General features: G+C 47.5%; 1 protein-coding gene across 5 annotated transcripts in view; it reads right to left on the bottom strand.

Moving 5' to 3' along the window:
• Nucleotides 1–19,510, bottom strand: part of LOC110518048 — a 182,617-nt gene that overhangs the window by 114,573 nt on the left and 48,534 nt on the right. For 4 of the 5 annotated variants that reach the window (XM_036956857.1, XM_036956856.1, XM_036956854.1 and 1 more), the window contains 2 exons: nucleotides 7,814–7,902; nucleotides 4,821–5,728 (listed from right to left, as the gene is read on the bottom strand). In XM_036956857.1, coding sequence (XP_036812752.1) covers nucleotides 4,821–5,728; nucleotides 7,814–7,902 — 997 coding nt within the window. The remainder of the gene's footprint in view (nucleotides 1–4,820; nucleotides 5,729–7,813; nucleotides 7,903–19,510) is intronic. The other variant, XM_036956855.1, reaches the window with a different exon arrangement.

Here is a 19,510-nt window from a genome sequence, read left to right on the forward strand (position 1 = left end):
GAGATCATGATTAGGATATCGCTCGATTCCCATCAGCTGCCTTTGATCAAAATCCCATCTCTGGGCAGTTAAGTGATTGTCAGGCCATTGTGTGTAGCGTGGCAGTATAGGAGGCTTTACACCCGTGCACACGGTTGGTTGGTACACATGCACTGTTCCCTCCCCACACAAATCCATCCCAGCCACCCACCTTTCCAGGGCCCACTGAAACATCTCCTGGTGCTTGGCCTCACACACACACACACACACACACACAAACTGCCTGCTCAGTCTGCCTCAACTCATCCAAGCCTGACATCTCACATGCTCACAGCACTCTCCTCTCCATCCCTTCCCTTCCCCACTATCTCCATCCTTCCATCTCCACTGAGGAGTCTTTCCACATCAACTATCCTCGCAGACACTGTTTTCTTCCTCACTCAGACCCAGCCTAACACTACTCTGACAAAGGGCAGAGGGAAACACAAGCAGAGAAAGCAACATCTCTCCTGTCTGAAACACCCTGTTGAGGCCTAGCAACATCTCTCCTGTCTGAAACACCCTGTTGAGGCCTAGCAACATCTCTCCTGTCTGAAACACCCTGTTGAGGCCTAGCAACATCTCTCCTGTCTGAAACACCCTGTTGAGGCCTAGCAACATCTCTCCTGTCTGAAACGCCCTGTTGAGGCCTAGCAACATCTCTCCTGTCTGAAACGCCCTGTTGAGGCCTAGCAACATCTCTCCTGTCTGAAACGCCCTGTTGAGGCCCAGCAACCTCTCTCCTGTCTGAAACGCCCTGTTGAGGCCCAGCAACATCTCTCCTGTCTGAAACACCCTGTTGAGGCCTAGCAACATCTCTCCTGTCTGAAACACCCTGTTGAGGCCTAGCAACATCTCTCCTGTCTGAAACACCCTGTTGAGGCCTAGCAACATCTCTCCTGTCTGAAACACCCTGTTGAGGCCTAGCAACATCTGTCTGAAACACCCTGTTGAGGCCTAGCAACATCTGTCTGAAACACCCTGTTGAGGCCTAGCAACATCTGTCTGAAACACCCTGTTGAGGCCTAGCAACATCTGTCTGAAACACCCTGTTGAGGCCCAGCAACATCTCTCCTGTCTGAAACAGCCTGTTGAGGTCAAGCAACATCTCTCCTGTCTGAAACAGCCTGTTGAGGTCAAGCAACATCTCTCCTGTCTGAAACGCCCTGTTGAGGCCTAGCAACATCTCTCCTGTCTGAAACGCCCTGTTGAGGCCTAGCAACATCTCTCCTGTCTGAAACGCCCTGTTGAGGTCAAGCAACATCTCTCCTGTCTGAAACGCCCTGTTGAGGCCTAGCAACATCTCTCCTGTCTGAAACGCCCTGTTGAGGCCTAGCAACATCTCTCCTGTCTGAAACGCCCTGTTGAGGCCTAGCAACATCTCTCCTGTCTGAAACACCCTGTTGAGGCCTAGCAACATCTGTCTGAAACACCCTGTTGAGGCCTAGCAACATCTGTCTGAAACACCTTGTTGAGGCCCAGCAACATCTCTCCTGTCTGAAAGACCCTGTTGAGGCCTAGCAACATCTGTCTGAAACACCCTGTTGAGGCCTAGCAACATCTGTCTGAAACACCCTGTTGAGGCCCAGCAACATCTCTCCTGTCTGAAACGCCCTGTTGAGGCCTAGCAACATCTCTCCTGTCTGAAACAGCCTGTTGAGGTCAAGCAACATCTCTCCTGTCTGAAACAGCCTGTTGAGGTCAAGCAACATCTCTCCTGTCTGAAACACCCTGTTGAGGTCAAGCAACATCTCTCCTGTCTGAAACACCCTGTTGAGGTCAAGCAACATCTCTCCTGTCTGAAACACCCTATTGAGGTCAAGCAACATCTCTCCTGTCTGAAACACCCTGTTGAGGTCAAGCAACATCTCTCCTTGGGGAAAGAATAAACAGCCTGGTACATTACAGTCTGTGTCCCAAAAGGCACCCTTGTGTCAAAGGTAGTTCACTATATAGGGAGCCGTTTGGGATATAACCTACATTGAGAACCAGCTCAGTCGTGGGGCAGCCGGAGGCCAGCAGAACACCAGCCCTGTTTGCACCACAGACAGATGTTAGATTAATCCATGCTTTGGCCCACAGAGCACCGCTAATGGCCCACTTCCAATGGGCTGACATGCAGGCAGACACACCTCCCCCGCCAAGCACGGATTGGCAGAAAGCACCACATGCCACATGAGCGCAGAGACATGAACAGCAGCACCCGTAGACACACATGATCAGATGTTTACTCATCTCACACTCAGAACATTTCACACAGTCAACAAATCATCCAATAACAGACTGACAAGTCTTACATTACCCCTCAACATAACCCCACCTAAGAGTTACATTACCCCTCTCAACATAACCCCACCTAAGAGTTACATTACCCCTCTCAACATAACCCCACCTAAGAGTTACATTACCCCTCAACATAACCCCACCTAAGAGTTACATTACCCCTCTCAACATAACCCCACCTAAGAGTTACATTACCCCTCAACATAACCCCACCTAAGAGTTGCATTACCCCTCTCAACATAACCCCACCTAAGAGTTACATTACCCCTCAACATAACCCCACCTAAGAGTTACATTACCCCTCAACATAACCCCACCTAAGAGTTACATTACCCCTCAACATAACCCCACCTAAGAGTTACATTACCCCTCTCAACATAACCCCACCTAAGAGTTACATTACCCCTCAACATAACCCCACCTAAGAGTTACATTACCCCTCTCCACATAACCCCACCTAAGAGTTACATTACCCCTCATGTTAAGACTTACCAGCTGTTTCCTCCCACACAACCCATAGACAAAACTCCACCATCTTTACATAGCCCCACTCAGCATCCTGTACCGTCCTGTTCTGTCCCTTCACTGTCACATAATACTATGGTAACTCCAACTTGAGCCTGGAGTCTACAGCCTAAACCAAGGCCTGCTGGAGTCTACAGCCTAAACCCTAAACCAAGGCCTGCTGGAGTCTACAGCCTAAACCAAGGCCTGCTGGAGTCTACAGCCTAAACCCTAAGCCAAGGCCTGCTGGAGTCTACAGCCTAAACCAAGGCCTGCTGGAGTCTACAGCCTAAACCCTAAGCCAAGGCCTGTTGGAGTCTACAGCCTAAACCCTAAACCTGCTGGAGTCTACAGCCTAAACCCTAAACCAAGGCCTGCTAGAGTCTACAGCCTAAACAAGGCCTGCTGGAGTCGACAACCTAAACAAGGCCTGCTGGAGTCTACAGCCTAAACCCTAAACCAAGGCCTGCTGGAGTCTACAGCCTAAACCCTAAGCCAAGGCCTGCTGGAGTCTACAGCCTAAACCCTAAACCAAGGCCTGCTGGAGTCTACAGCCTAAACAAGGCCTGCTGGAGTCGACAACCTAAACAAGGCCTGCTGGAGTCTACAGCCTAAACCCTAAACCAAGGCCTGCTGGAGTCTACAGCCTAAACCCTAAACCTGCTGGAGTCTACAGCCTAAACCCTTAGCCAAGGCCTGCTGGAGCCTAAACCCTAAACCAAGGCCTGCTGGAGTCTACAGCCTAAACCCTAAACCAAGGCCTGCTGGAGTCTACAGCCTAAACCCTAAACCAAGGCCTGCTGGAGCCTAAACCCTAAACCAAGGCCTGCTGGAGCCTACAGCCTAAACCCTAAACCAAGGCCTGCTAGAGTCTACAGCCTAAGCCAAGGCCTGCTGGAGTCTACAGCCTAAACAAGGCCTGCTGGAGTCTACAGCCTAAACAAGGCCTGCTGGAGTCGACAACCTAAACAAGGCCTGCTGGAGTCTACAGCCTAAACCCTAAACCAAGGTCTGCTGGAGCAGATGAAATATGGATCTAGACACCATCTAATAACATGGACAGTGTGGTGTGACACTATCGTGCCGTGGTCAGTTTATTAGCTCCAGTGAGACACCATTATGTGTGTGTGTGTGTGTTGTCCTCATCCTACAGCGGACTAGGACTGGGTTACCATGGTAAAATGGCAGATTATGTATTTACTGTAGTTAAGAAAATGAGTGACTATAGCAGGTCAGAGTTGGAAGAAACAATACAGAAATAATTCAGTTTATTGACACTTTTGGGGGGGGGTTACAAGACGATCATTTTAGTTCCATGGTTTAACAAGTTTTATAACAATATATTCAATGTATCCAAACAGTATCTGTTTTATACATAATTAAAATGTTAATTCTCCACATAAGCAGTCCATAAGCAAGTCTGTGTGTATATAATTACTCTATATGGCAAGCCAGTGGTCTGAAACTGGCAGTTGGACTGGTCAGTCTCCATTGTCCCTCGCAGTGCTGTGTGTTTATGTAGATCTGTGGTCTCCATACCTTGTCTGTGTGTGTGTCTAGACTGCCTTCAACAGCCTGTCATTACAGTGTGGCCTGCCAGTGCCCTCTGGCCACGGACGTAGACTCCAGCTCTCCACAAACTGACCCTAGATCTGCCTGTCAGCTGCTACTCCACCCTACAGCTGACCACAACAACCACTGACCCTTAGTCAGCCCTTATAATAGGACCCCAGCCAGACCACCTGGGTTCAAAGACTATTTGAAATCTTTAACATACTTTCAGCGTTTGCTTTAGTCTTCCTGGAGATGTAAATTGCCCCCAGGCAAGCGCTGTCAAGCACAGATAAGGTATTTGCAATGATTTCAAATAGTGTTTGAACCCAGCTCTGACCCCCACTCCCAGCCCATCTTCTGTCCCTGTGTCTGGTCCCTAGTCTGTTTTAGTCAGTAGTACCACAGCCCAACAGAGTTAGGGAAGTAGGTTAGTTAGTAAAAGCTCTAACGTAACCACGTACTTGATGCCGTTTCCGTCGGCGACCGTTGCTCGGCGATGGACATGGTCGACACCTTCCTGGGCGGGTGTTCGCCGTGGGCCGCCGTAACCGTGGCCGTAGCCTTGGAGGACCAGGAGGGTCTGGAACCCTCCCCTCCTCCATCTCCCTTCACATCAGGGAAGTCTGAGTGCAGAGGATTGGTGAAGCTCAGAGCAGTCCTGACAGGGGTGGAGGTGGAGGAGTGGGGCTGGGAAGAGGTCAGATTGGAGGTGGGGGCGCTCTCTGACCCAGCCACCAGGGCTGGAGGTGTGGGGGCTTTCTCTGGGCTGATCCAGCCTGCCTGACCCCCCTTCTCCCCCTTAAGGGGCAGGTGGTTGGGGCGGGAGGGGAGGGGTCCAAAGGCGCCCTTGTGCGTCATGTTGGGGGGCCCCCCGTCGGCCCCTGAGTCCTCAGAAAGAGAGGAACTGGAGGTGTTGGACCGGGCTTTGAAGGCAAGGGATCTTTGCAGCCTGCTGTTACCATCGAAGCTCTTAGGACCCTCCTGTAACGGAACCTTCTGTATCTCAATACTCAGCTTCCTCTCTAGACGCACTGCCCCATCCACTGGGGAGGGGGAGGAGGGAGAGGGGGCCTGGGCAGGGGGGCCTCCTGAGGGGACACTGTCCAACGATGTCTTGTTATAGTTGTCCTTCAGGTCGGGGGACTGTTGGGCTTGTTGGGCTTTCTGGGGCTGCTGCTGCTGTTGTTGTTGTTGTTGTGCAGAGGCCAGGACGTGGATGACCGGCTTGGGGTGGTAGCGGTCGTTGTCCTGACGTACGTTGGTGACGGTGGGGAAGGCAGAGGGGGGAGACGGGGTCAGGATGGGAGGAACCGGGCGAGGCTCTGGGGGCTGAAGGATCTCCTCTTTCACGTCCCCTTCCAACTGACTGCTGAGAGGGGGGGGGGGGGGGGGGGGAGAGAGAGAGAGAGAGGAGGGAGAGAGAGAGAGGAGGAGAGAGAGGAGAGGGAACGCAAGAGGATGGTGAGGGGGGGAGAGAGAGAGGAGGAGAGAGAAAGAGAGAGAGGAGAGAGAAAGGAGGAGAGAGAGAGAGAGGAGAGAGAGAGAGGGGGGAGGGAACGCAAGAGGATGGCGAGGGGGGGAGAGAGAGGAGGAGAGAGAGAGAGGAGAGAGAGAGGGGGGGAGGGAACGCAAGAGGATGGCGAGGGGGGAGAGAGAGGAGGAGAGAGAGAGAGGAGGAGAGAGAAGGGAGAGAGAGGAGAGAGAGGGGGGGGAGGGAACGCAAGAGGATGGCGAGGGGGGGGGAGAGAAAATGGGAGAGAGAAATTAAGACAGCGATAGCAATTCAAACTTTAAATTTATGCTAAAATTCTACCACTAGATGGCAGACGTCAACGTACACTACAATAGAGGGGCACAACATGTATCTACATCAAACACAACTTCTCCAAACGTACATAATATCATGGATTTACCACAGTAATCTACCTGAAATACATCAGAACATAAGAGCAGATCATCCAATACAATGTATGTAACACAGTCACCCAGTGAACACAGGGGGTAACACAGTCACCCAGTGAACACAGGGGGTAACACAGTCACCCAGTGAACACAGGGGGTAACACAGTCACCCAGTGAACACAGGGGGTAACACAGTCACCCAGTGAACACAGGGGGTAACACAGTCACCCAGTGAACACAGGGGGTAACACAGTCACCCAGTGAACACAGGGGGTAACACAGTCACCCAGTGAACACAGGGGGTAACACAGTCACCCAGTGAACACAGGGGGTAACACAGTCACCCAGTGAACACAGGGGTAATACCACGGTAGACCTCTAATGTGACATAACACAGTGGAATCTGGCTGAATGGAACTCAGATCAGTCGACCAGCCTTTCTTTCCAGGAAACTGAGGTTGTCTGCTAGAGTGGGTGACATGGTAACCACGGTAACCACAGGGGGATGGAACATTCAGCTCTTCAGAAAGGTGTGTGAACTGTTAAGTTCCATCTCCTGAACTCTCACACTTTCAGCAGGATGTGGACATGTGCCAAATAAAGATCACATGATGACAAACGCAGGTTAATGCCCTGCACATGACTGAGCAGCACACACACACTAGGAGCACAGTCAGCTGGCTAGGAGCACAGCCAGTGTGTTCTCAGAGAGACTACAGTCAGCTAGCTAGGAGTACAGTCAGCTGGCTAGGAGTACAGTCAGCTGGCTAGGAGTACAGTCAGCTGGCTAGGAGTACAGTCAGCTGGCTAGGAGCACAGTCAACTAGGAGTACAGTCAGTGTGTTCTCAGAGAGACTACAGTCAGCTGGCTAGGAGTACAGTCAGCTGGCTAGGAGTACAGTCAGCTAGCTAGGAGCACAGTCAGCTGGCTAGGAGCACAGTCAGCTGGCTAGGAGCACAGTCAGCTGGCTAGGAGTACAGTCAGTGTGTTCTCAGAGAGACTACAGTCAGCTGGCTAGGAGTACAGTCAGCTGGCTAGGAGCACAGTCAGCTGGCTAGGAGCACAGTCAGCTGGCTAGGAGTACACTAGGAGCACAGTCAGCTGGCTAGGAGTACAGTCAGCTGGCTAGCAGTACAGTCAGCTGGCTAGGAGTACAGTCAGCTGGCTAGGAGTACAGTCAGTGTGTTCTCAGAGAGACTACAGTCAGCTGGCTAGGAGCACAGTCAGCTGGCTAGGAGCACAGTCAGCTGGCTAGGAGCACAGTCAGCTGGCTAGGAGCACAGTCAGCTGGCTAGGAGCACAGTCAGCTGGCTAGGAGCACAGTCAGCTGGCTAGGAGCACAGTCAGCTGGCTAGGAGCACAGTCAGCTGGCTAGGAGCACAGTCAGCTGGCTAGGAGTACAGTCCGTGTGTTCTTAGAGAGACTACAGTCAGAGAGCTCAGCAGGAGGCTGAGATGTGGTTCCACATCAGACAAACCGCAGGCTAGAACACCAACCAGGGCTGAGTATATACAGTGTTGTTGAATACATGATGAAGTCACTGTACTGTACCTGCGTACGCGGGGTGGTTTGGGGGGCGGTGTGTCCCATCGCTCCTCGTCTGAGTGGTGTCCAGCTTTCTCTGGGCTGAGCCCATCGTCCTGAGGAGGAGAAGAAACAGAGGGATGAAGAAAATAAAAACTTTAGCTAATGTACCGTTTATCATTTGGGTCTGTCTGCACTGGTTCTAATAACAGCAAGGCAACATGGTTTCCAGTCCTGTTCGTATCATCACTGGGGTTTCCTATACATGGTCCCAGGGGCTGGCTGAACAGTAGGCGTGTGTGCAGCGTCCAAACCTATATCGAACACGATGAGGTAAGGAGGTCAGCTCAGGTCACCCTGGTCATGTGTGCCAGTGTGTGTGGTGTGTGTGGCTATTGGTCCTGCCATTGCCCCAGTCTTCTGTTCCTAAATAGGGAGATTACACTGGGTAGTCTGTGTCCAAACAGTGTTTATGTGTAAAAGCATTTGTTGCTAAACATAGCCAACAGTGGGACTATAGATGTGCCTGTATAGACATGATTACAGTACACAGAATACACACTAGAGGTCGACCGATTAATCGGAATGGCCGATTAATTAGGGCCGATTTCCAGTTTTCATAACAAATCGGAAATCGGTATTTTTGGGCACCGATTTTTATTCATTTAAAATTTTACACCTTTATTTAACTAGGCAAGTCAGTTAAGAACACATTCTTATTTACAATGACGGCCTAGGAACGTTCTGCCTCGTTCAGGGGCAGAACGACAGATTTTCACCATGTCAGCTCGGGGGATACAATCTTGCAGCCTTTACAGTTATAACTAGTCCAACGCTCTAACCACCTGCCTCTCATTGCTCTCCACGAGGAGACTGCCTGTTACGCAAATGCAGCAAGCCAGGGTAAGTTGCTAGCTAGCATTAAACTTATCTTATAAAAAACAATCAACGACTGTCGTTGCTCCAATGTGTTCCTAACCATAAAAAGCAATGCCTTTCTTAAAATCAATACACAAGTATATATTTCTAAACCTGCCTATTTAGCTCAAAGAAATCCAGGTTAGCAGAGGTGAACCAGGTGAAGTTGTGTCACTTATCGTGTTCATTGCACACAGAGTCAGGGTATATGAAACAGTTTGGGCCACATGGCTCTTTGCGAACTAAAATGACATAACATTGAAGGTTGTGCAATGTAACAGGAATATTTAGACTCATGGATGCCACCCGTTAGATAAAATACGGAACGGAATAAACGTTTCGTTTTCGAGGTGATAGTTTCCGGATTCGACCTAAGGCTCGTATTTCTGTGTGTTTATTATAGTGAAGTCCATGATTTGATATTTGATAGAGCAGTCTGACTGAGGGGTGGTAGGCAGCAGCAGGCTCGTAATAGTCAAAGGTATCTGGTTTAGAGAGAAATAGTCAACGTGTTATAATTCCTGTAATAACTTGTGGCTGAACTTGAAAGGGGTTCCTTCGTTATTTTACCGTTCATGTCTTCCATAGAGAATGTCTTCATCTGCTTCAGGTTTAAACCACCTCTGTTCATGTCTTCCATAGAAAATGTCTTGATCTACTTCAGATAAGGTCTGTGTTTCGTTCAGGTTTAAACCACCTCTGTTCATGTCTTCCATAGAGAATGTCTTGATCTACTTCAGGTTTAAACCACCTCTGTTCATGTCTTCCATAGAAAATGTCTTGATCTACTTCAGGTTTAAACCACCTCTGTTCATGTCTTCCATAGAGAATGTCTTGATCTACTTCAGATAAGGTCTGTGTTTCGTGCTTAAACTGCCTCTGTTCATGTCTTCCATAGAGAATGTCTTGATCTACTTTCCAATAAGGTCTGTGTTTCGTGCTTAAACTGCCTCTGTTCATGTCTTCCATAGAGAATGTCTTGATCTACTTCAGGTTTAAACCACCTCTGTTCATGTCTTCCATAGAAAATGTCTTGATCTACTTCAGGTTTAAACTGCCTCTGTTCATGTCTTCCATAGAAAATGTCTTGATCTACTTCAGGTTTAAACTGCCTCTGTTCATGTCTTCCATAGAGAATGTCTTGATCTACTTCAGATAAGGTCTGTGTTTCGTTCAGGCTTAAACCGCCTCTGTTCATGTCTTCCATAGAGAATGTCTTGATCTACTTCCAATAAGGTCTGTGTTTCGTTCAGGCTTAAACCGCCTCTGTTCATGTCTTCCATAGAGAATGTCTTGATCTACTTCAGATAAGGTCTGTGTTTCGTTCAGGTTTAAACCGCCTCTGCGTTTTGGTACCCGTGTAAATCTCACTAGGATAAGGTAACGTGTGTCTAAATATTTTCATAAATCCACTCTTCAAAATCTTGGCTTATATTTAGCCAATATTGATCAGAGTTACCTTGTCCTATGGATATCTACACAGTTATAAAATTGACACGGTGGTGTAAGCCTACACGAAACACAGACCTTATTTTAAGTGAATCTAAAAATATCCTATGGAATAAATGAACGAAGGAACCGCTTTTCAGATTTTGCTAGAAGGTGTCACGGGAATTATGACTCGCACTTTGGTAGTCAATTCTTACCATGTCCATTATTAAAATAGGATTTCCTGCATATAGAAATGACAGTTTTTGTTTTCAACATTCATCACAGGTAACTATTATAGTAGTATACTATTATACTATTACTAGTATTTGTCTCCTAGGCAGACTCTTCAGTATCATTGTCACTTCAGAGCTGTGTGTGTGTTTTACAGATGGCAGAGAAAAGCAGAGCACCAGTGTGGGACTATTACATGGAATTGGCACCAGGGAAAGCAAGGTGTCTTATTTGTGATAAAGATGTAAGCATGGGGTCAGCAATGGCTAAATCAAAACATACCACCAACCAGGTGGAATCACCTTAAGAACACCCATCCAAAAGCCCATATGTATTATATTAAGTTAAAATAAAAGTGTTCATTGTTCATTCAGTATTGTTGCAATTGTCATTATTACAAAAATGTGTATGTGTATATATATCACAACTATGGGGGCACGACAAAACCTTATCCCCCCTCAGGAAACTGGAAAGATTTGGCATGGGTCCCCAGATCCTCAAAAGGTTCTACAGCTGCACCATCGAGAGCATCCTGACCAGTTGCATCACCGCCTGGCATGGCAACTGCTCAGCATCTGACCTACAGTGGGTTGTGTGAACGGCCCAGTACATCCAGGACCTATTTAATAGGCGGTGTCAGAGGAAAGCCCATAAAATTGTCAGAGACTCCAGTCACCCAAATTATAGACTGTTTTCTCTGCTACCGCACGGCAAGCGGTACCGGAGTGCCAAGTCTAGGAGCAAAAGGCTCCTCAACAGCTTCTACCCCCAAGCCATTAGACTGCTGAACAACTCATAAAAATCACCACCGGACAATTTATATTGACCCCCCCCCCCTCTTGTACACTGCTGCTACTCGCTGTTTGTTTGTTACCTATGCATAGTCCCTTCACCCCCACCTACATGAACAGATTACCTCAACTAGCCTGTACCCCTGCACAATGACTCAGTACCGGTTCCCCCTGTATATAGCCTCCACACTGACTCAGTACCGGTGCCCCCTGTATATAGCCTCCACACTGACTCAGTACCGGTGCCCCCTGTATATAGCCTCCACACTGACTCAGTACCGGTGCCCCCTGTATATAACCTCCACACTGACTCAGTACCGGTGTCCCCTGTATATAACCTCCACACTGACTCAGTACCGGTGCCCCCTGTATATAGCCTCCACACTGACTCAGTACCGGATCCCCCTGTACATAACCTCCACACTGACTCAGTACCGGTGTCCCCTGTATATAGCCTCCACACTGACTCAGTACCGGTGCCCCCTGTATATAGCCTCCACACTGACTCAGTACCGGTTCCCCCTGTATATAGCCTCCACACTGACTCAGTACCGGTGCCCCCTGTATATAGCCTCCACACTGACTCAGTACCGGTGCCCCCTGTATATAGCCTCCACACTGACTCAGTACCGGTGCCCCCTGTATATAACCTCCACACTGACTCAGTACCGGTGTCCCCTGTATATAACCTCCACACTGACTCAGTACCGGTGCCCCCTGTATATAGCCTCCACACTGACTCAGTACCGGTTCCCCCTGTACATAACCTCCACACTGACTCAGTACCGGTGTCCCCTGTATATAGCCTCCACACTGACTCAGTACCGGTGCCCCCTGTATATAACCTCCACACTGACTCAGTACCGGTGCCCCCTGTATATAGCCTCCACACTGACTCAGTACCGGTGCCCCCTGTATATAGCCTCCACACTGACTCAGTACCGGTGCCCCCTGTATATAACCTCCACACTGACTCAGTACCGGTGCCCCCTGTATATAGCCTCCACACTGACTCAGTACCGGTGTCCCCTGTATATAGCCTCCACACTGACTCAGTACCGGTTCCCCCTGTATATAGCCTCCACACTGACTCAGTACCGGTGCCCCCTGTATATAGCCTCCACACTGACTCAGTACCGGTGTCCCCTGTATATAACCTCCACACTGACTCAGTACCGGTGCCCCCTGTATATAGCCTCCACACTGACTCAGTACCGGTGTCCCCTGTATATAGCCTCCACACTGACTCAGTACCGGTGCCCCCTGTATATAGCCTCCACACTGACTCAGTACCGGTGTCCCCTGTATATAGCCTCCACACTGACTCAGTACCGGTTCCCCCTGTGTATAGCCTCCACACTGACTCAGTACCGGTTCCCCCTGTATATAGCCTCCACACTGACTCAGTACCGGTGCCCCCTGTATATAGCCTCCACACTGACTCAGTACCGGTTCCCCCTGTATATAGCCTCCACACTGACTCAGTATCGGTTCCCCCTGTATATAGCCTCCACACTGACTCAGTACCGGTGTCCCCTGTATATAACCTCCACACTGACTCAGTACCGGTGCCCCCTGTATATAGCCTCCACACTGACTCAGTACCGGTGTCCCCTGTATATAACCTCCACACTGACTCAGTACCGGTGCCCCCTGTATATAGCCTCCACACTGACTCAGTACCGGTGTCCCCTGTATATAGCCTCCACACTGACTCAGTACCGGTGCCCCCTGTATATAGCCTCCACACTGACTCAGTACCGGTGTCCCCTGTATATAGCCTCCACACTGACTCAGTACCGGTGTCCCCTGTATATAGCCTCCACACTGACTCAGTACCGGTGTCCCCTGTATATAGCCTCCACACTGACTCAGTACCGGTGCCCCCTGTATATAGCCTCCACACTGACTCAGTACCGGTGTCCCCTGTATATAGCCTCCACACTGACTCAGTACCGGTGCCCCCTGTATATAGCCTCCACACTGACTCAGTACCGGTGTCCCCTGTATATAGCCTCCACACTGACTCAGTACCGGTGTCCCCTGTATATAGCCTCCACACTGACTCAGTACCGGTGCCCCCTGTATATAGCCTCCACACTGACTCAGTACCGGTGTCCCCTGTATATAGCCTCCACACCGACTCAGTACCGGTGCCCCCTGTATATAGCCTCCACACTGACTCAGTACCGGTTCCCCCTGTATATAACCTCCACATTGACTCAGTACCGGTGCCCCCTGTATATAACCTCCACACTGACTCAGTACCGGTGCCCCCTGTATATAGCCTCCACACTGACTCAGTACCGGTTCCCCCTGTACATAACCTCCACACTGACTCAGTACCGGTGCCCCCTGTATATAGCCTCCACACTGACTCAGTACCGGTGCCCCCTGTATATAGCCTCCACACTGACTCAGTACCGGTGCCCCCTGTATATAGCCTCCACACTGACTCAGTACCGGTGTCCCCTGTATATAGCCTCCACACTGACTCAGTACCGGTGCCCCCTGTATATAGCCTCCACACTGACTCAGTACCGGTGCCCCCTGTATATAGCCTCCACACTGACTCAGTACCGGTGCCCCCTGTATATAGCCTCGTTATTGTGTTACTTTTTATTTTAGCCTACTCTGTAAATATTTTCTCTGCACTGTTGGTTCAGGGCTTGTAAGAAAGCATTTCACGGTAAAGTCTACACTTGTTGTATTCAGCATTTCACGGTAAAGTCCACACTTGTTGTATTCAGCATTTCACGGTAAAGTCCACACTTGTTGTATTCAGCATTTCACGGTAAAGTCTACACTTGTTGTATTCAGCATTTCACGGTAAAGTCTACACTTGTTGTATTCAGCATTTCACGGTAAAGTCTACACTTGTTGTATTCAGCATTTCACGGTAAAGTCTACACTTGTTGTATTCAGCATTTCACGGTAAAGTCTACACTTGTTGTATTCAGCATTTCACGGTAAAGTCTACACTTGTTGTATTCAGCATTTCACGGTAAAGTCTACACTTGTTGTATTCAGCATTTCACGGTAAAGTCTACACTTGTTGTATTCAGCATTTCACGGTAAAGTCTACACTTGTTGTATTCAGCATTTCACGGTAAAGTCTACACTTGTTGTATTCAGCATTTCACGGTAAAGTCTACACCTGTTGTATTCAGCATTTCACGGTAAAGTCTACACTTGTTGTATTCAGCATTTCACGGTAAAGTCTACACTTGTTGTATTCAGCATTTCACGGTAAAGTCTACACCTGTTGTATTCAGCATTTCACGGTAAAGTCTACACCTGTTGTATTCAGCATTTCACGGTAAAGTCTACACCTGTTGTATTCAGCATTTCACGGTAAAGTCTACACTTGTTGTATTCAGCATTTCACGGTAAAGTCTACACTTGTTGTATTCGGCATTTCACGGTAAAGTCTACACTTGTTGTATTCAGCATTTCACGGTAAAGTCTACACTTGTTGTATTCAGCATTTCACGGTAAAGTCTACACTTGTTGTAATTCAGCATTTCACGGTAAAGTCTACACTTGTTGTATTCAGCATTTCACGGTAAAGTCTACACTTGTTGTATTCAGCATTTCACGGTAAAGTCTACACTTGTTGTATTCAGCATTTCACGGTAAAGTCTACACTTGTTGTATTCAGCATTTCACTGTAAAGTCTACACTTGTTGTATTCGGCGCAGGTGGCAAATACATTTTGATTTGATTTATCGTGTGACAGTCAGTTTTCTTTCTCTCGCTTGGCCTCTGTTTGTCATCGTGGAGTAACATCCTGTCTTTCTTTAGCTTCGCACACGTCCTCTCTGTGTGTGTGTGTCTGTGTGTGTGTGAGAGAGTAGTCAGTGGTTGTGTGATACAGTAATTCAATCCCAGCCAGAGTGAAAGTGTGTGTCTGTGTGTTCTGCCAGACAGATGTTCTGTAGGGAAGAAGAGAGAGGAAGAGAGGACCTAATTAAAGCAAATGGGTAGGGTCTCTCCCTCCCTCTTCATTCTATTCCTTCTTTCCCTAACCCTCTTGCTCCTTCCTTCTTTCCCCAGACTCCCTCTCGACAGGCTGCTGTGATAGCAGGAAGAGAGGAAGAGAGCAACACAGACAGTTCTGCCACACCTTGAGGCCAGTCAAATTCTTAGAACACAGGTCTGTCTGTCTGTCTGTCTGTCTGTCTTTGCAGAACTCTCTGACCAGCCCATCTGCTCAGTGAATCAGTTTAGAAGCTCTTATTGTTGTGAGTTAATAACATTTCCTGGAGACAAAAAGTACAGTGTGTTTAAGAGGGAGAAAGAGTGTGTGTGTGTGTGTGTGTGTGTGAGAGAGAGGAAGGGAGGGATTGTGTGTGTGTCCAGTGTGTTTGATTGCAGAGAGCGGGGGGAATGGGGCAACATGGCCAGCCAGCCATTCTGTTTCTGAGAAGGAATTTGGAACCTGAAGCACTTCAGAGGAGACAGACATGTCTTAGTGTTGTGGGGGAGTGAGTGTGATGGGGTGTTGTGGGGGAGTGAGTGTGATGGGGTGTTGTGGGGGAGTGAGTGTGATGGGGTGTTGTGAGATGGGGAAGAAGAAACAGAATATTGTCTAGTTCGAGCGGTGACGCCATCTAGGTAGAGATGTCAAGTATTTGGGAGGTATTGGGGTTGTGCGAGGTAGAAATGTAATGTTATACATGGTGCAGTAAGGTAATGTTATATGTGGTGGTGCTGTAATGTAATGTTATACGTGGTGGTGCTGTAATGTTATACGTGGTGGTGCTGTAATGTAATGTTATACGTGGTGGTGCTGTAATGTAATGTTATACGTGGTGGTGCTGTAATGTAATGTTATACGTGGTGGTGCTGTAATGTAATGTTGCACGTGGTGGTGCTGTAAAGTAATGTTGTACGTGGTGGTGCTGTGATGTAATGTTATATGTGGTGGTGCTGTAATGTAATGTTATACGTGGTGGTGCTGTAATGTAATGTTATACGTGGTGGTGCTGTAATGTTATACGTGGTGGTGTTGTAATGTTATATGTGGTGGTGCTGTAATGTTATATGTGGTGGTGCTGTAATGTAATGTTATATGTGGTGGTGCAGTAATGTTATATGTGGTGGTACTGTAATGTAATGTTATACGTGGTGGTGCAGTAATGTAATGTTATACGTGGTGGTGCTGTAATGTAATGTTATACGCGGTGGTGCTGTAATGTTACACGTGGTGATGCTGTAATGTTATACCTGGTGGTGCTGTAATGTTATACGTGGTGGTGCTGTAATGTTATACGTGGTGGTGCTGTAATGTTATACGCGGTGGTGCTGTAATGTTATACGTGGTGGTGCAGTAATGTAATGTTATACGTGGTGGTGCTGTAATGTTATACGTGGTGATGCAGTAATGTAATTTTATATGTGGTGGTGTTGTAATGTTATACGTGGTGGTGCTGTAATGTTATACGCGGTGGTGCTGTAATGTAATGTTATACGTGGTGGTGCTGTAATGTAATGTTATACGTGGTGGTGCTGTAATGTTAGACGTGGTGGTGCTGTAATGTTATACGTGGTGGTGCAGTAATGTTAGACGTGGTGGTGCTGTAATGTTATACGTGGTGGTGCTGTAATATAATGTTATACGCGGTGGTGCTGTAATGTTATACGTGGTGGTGCAGTAATGTAATTTTATACGTGGTGGTGCTGTATTGTAATGTTATACGTGGTGGTGCTGTAATGTTATACGCGGTGGTGCTGTAATGTTATACGTGGTGGTGCAGTAATGTAATTTTATACGTGGTGGTGCTGTAATGTTATACGTGGTGGTGCTGTAATGTTATACGTGGTGGTGCTGTAATGTAATGTTATACGTGGTGGTGCTGTAATGTTAGACGTGGTGGTGCTGTAATGTTAGACGTGGTGGTGCTGTAATGTTAGACGTGGTGGTGCTGTAATGTTATACGTGGTGGTGCAGTAATGTTATGTTATACGTGGTGGTGCAGTTATGTAATGTTATACGTGGTGGTGCTGTAATGTAATGTTATAGGTGGTGGTGCAGTAATGTTATACGTGGTGGTGCAGTAATGTTATACGTGGTGGTGCTGTAATGTTATACGTGGTGGTGCTGTAATGTAATGTTATACGTGGTGGTGCTGTAATGTAATGTTGTACGTGGTGGTGCTGTAATGTAATGTTATACGTGGTGGTGCTGTAATGTAATGTTATACGTGGTGGTGCTGTAATATAATGTTATACGCGGTGGTGCTGTAATGTTATACGTGGTGGTGCAGTAATGTAATTTTATACGTGGTGGTGCTGTAATATTATACGTGGTGGTGCTGTAATGTTATACGTGGTGGTGCAGTAATGTAATTTTATACGTGGTGGTGCTGTAATGTAATGTTATACGTGGTGGTGCTGTAATGTTATACGCGGTGGTGCTGTAATGTTATACGTGGTGGTGCAGTAATGTAATTTTACCACGTGGTGGTGCTGTAATGTTATACGTGGTGGTGCTGTAATGTTATACGTGGTGGTGCTGTAATGTAATGTTATACGTGGTGGTGCTGTAATGTTAGACGTGGTGGTGCTGTAATGTTAGACGTGGTGGTGCTGTAATGTTAGACGTGGTGGTGCTGTAATGTTATACGTGGTGGTGCAGTAATGTTATGTTATACGTGGTGGTGCAGTTATGTAATGTTATACGTGGTGGTGCTGTAATGTAATGTTATAGGTGGTGGTGCAGTAATGTTATACGTGGTGGTGCAGTAATGTTATACGTGGTGGTGCTGTAATGTTATACGTGGTGGTGCTGTAATGTAATGTTATACGTGGTGGTGCTGTAATGTAATGTTGTACGTGGTGGTGCTGTAATGTAATGTTATACGTGGTGGTGCTGTAATGTAATGTTATACGTGGTGGTGCTGTAATGTAATGTTATACGTGGTGGTGCTGTAATGTTATACGTGGTGGTGTTGTAATGTTATATGTGGTGGTGCAGTAATGTTATATGTGGTGGTACTGTAATGTAATGTTATACGTGGTGGTGCAGTAATGTAATGTTATACGTGGTGGTGCTGTAATGTAATGTTATACGCGGTGGTGCTGTAATGTTATACGTGGTGGTGCTGTAATGTTATACGTGGTGGTGCAGTAATGTAATGTTATACGTGGTGGTGCTGTAATGTTATACGCGGTGGTGCTGTAATGTTATACGTGGTGGTGCAGTAATGTAATGTTATACGCGGTGGTGCTGTAATGTTATACGTGGTGATGCAGTAATGTAATTTTATATGTGGTGGTGTTGTAATGTTATACGTGGTGGTGCTGTAATGTTATACGCGGTGGTGCTGTAATGTAATGTTATACGTGGTGGTGCTGTAATGTAATGTTATACGTGGTGGTGCTGTAATGTAATGTTATACGTGGTGGTGCTGTAATGTAATGTTATACGTGGTGGTGCTGTAATGTAATGTTATACGTGGTGGTGCTGTAATGTAATGTTATACGTGGTGGTGCTGTAATGTTAGACGTGGTGGTGCTGTAATGTTATACGTGGTGGTGCTGTAATGTTATACGTGGTGGTGCAGTAATGTTAGACGTGGTGGTGCTGTAATGTTATACGTGGTGGTGCTGTAATATAATGTTATACGCGGTGGTGCTGTAATGTTATACGCGGTGGTGCTGTAATGTTATACGTGGTGGTGCAGTAATGTAATGTTATACGCGGTGGTGCTGTAATGTTATACGTGGTGGTGCAGTAATGTAATGTTATACGTGGTGGTGCTGTAATGTTAGACGTGGTGGTGCTGTAATGTTACACGTGGTGGTGCAGTAATGTAATGTTATACGCGGTGGTGCTGTAATGTTATACGTGGTGGTGCAGTAATGTAATTTTATACGTGGTGGTGCTGTAATGTTATACGTGGTGGTGCTGTAATGTTATACGTGGTGGTGCTGTAATGTAATGTTATACGTGGTGGTGCTGTAATGTTATACGTGGTGGTGCTGTAATGTTAGACGTGGTGGTGCTGTAATGTTAGACGTGGTGGTGCTGTAATGTTAGACGTGGTGGTGCTGTAATGTTAGACGTGGTGGTGCTGTAATGTTATACGTGGTGGTGCAGTAATGTAATGTTATACGTGGTGGTGCAGTAATGTTATACGTGGTGGTGCAGTAATGTTATACGTGGTGGTGCTGTAATGTAATACGTGGTGGTGCTGTAATGTAATGTTATACGAGGTGGTGCTGTAATGTTATACGTGGTGGTGCTGTAATGTTATACGCGGTGGTGCTGTAATGTTATACGTGGTGATGCAGTAATGTAATGTTATACGCGGTGGTGCTGTAATGTTATACGTGGTGGTGCTGTAAT

The sequence above is a fragment of the Oncorhynchus mykiss genome, chromosome 21, assembly GCF_013265735.2.
Source record: "Oncorhynchus mykiss isolate Arlee chromosome 21, USDA_OmykA_1.1, whole genome shotgun sequence".
Lineage (NCBI taxonomy): Eukaryota > Metazoa > Chordata > Actinopteri > Salmoniformes > Salmonidae > Oncorhynchus > Oncorhynchus mykiss.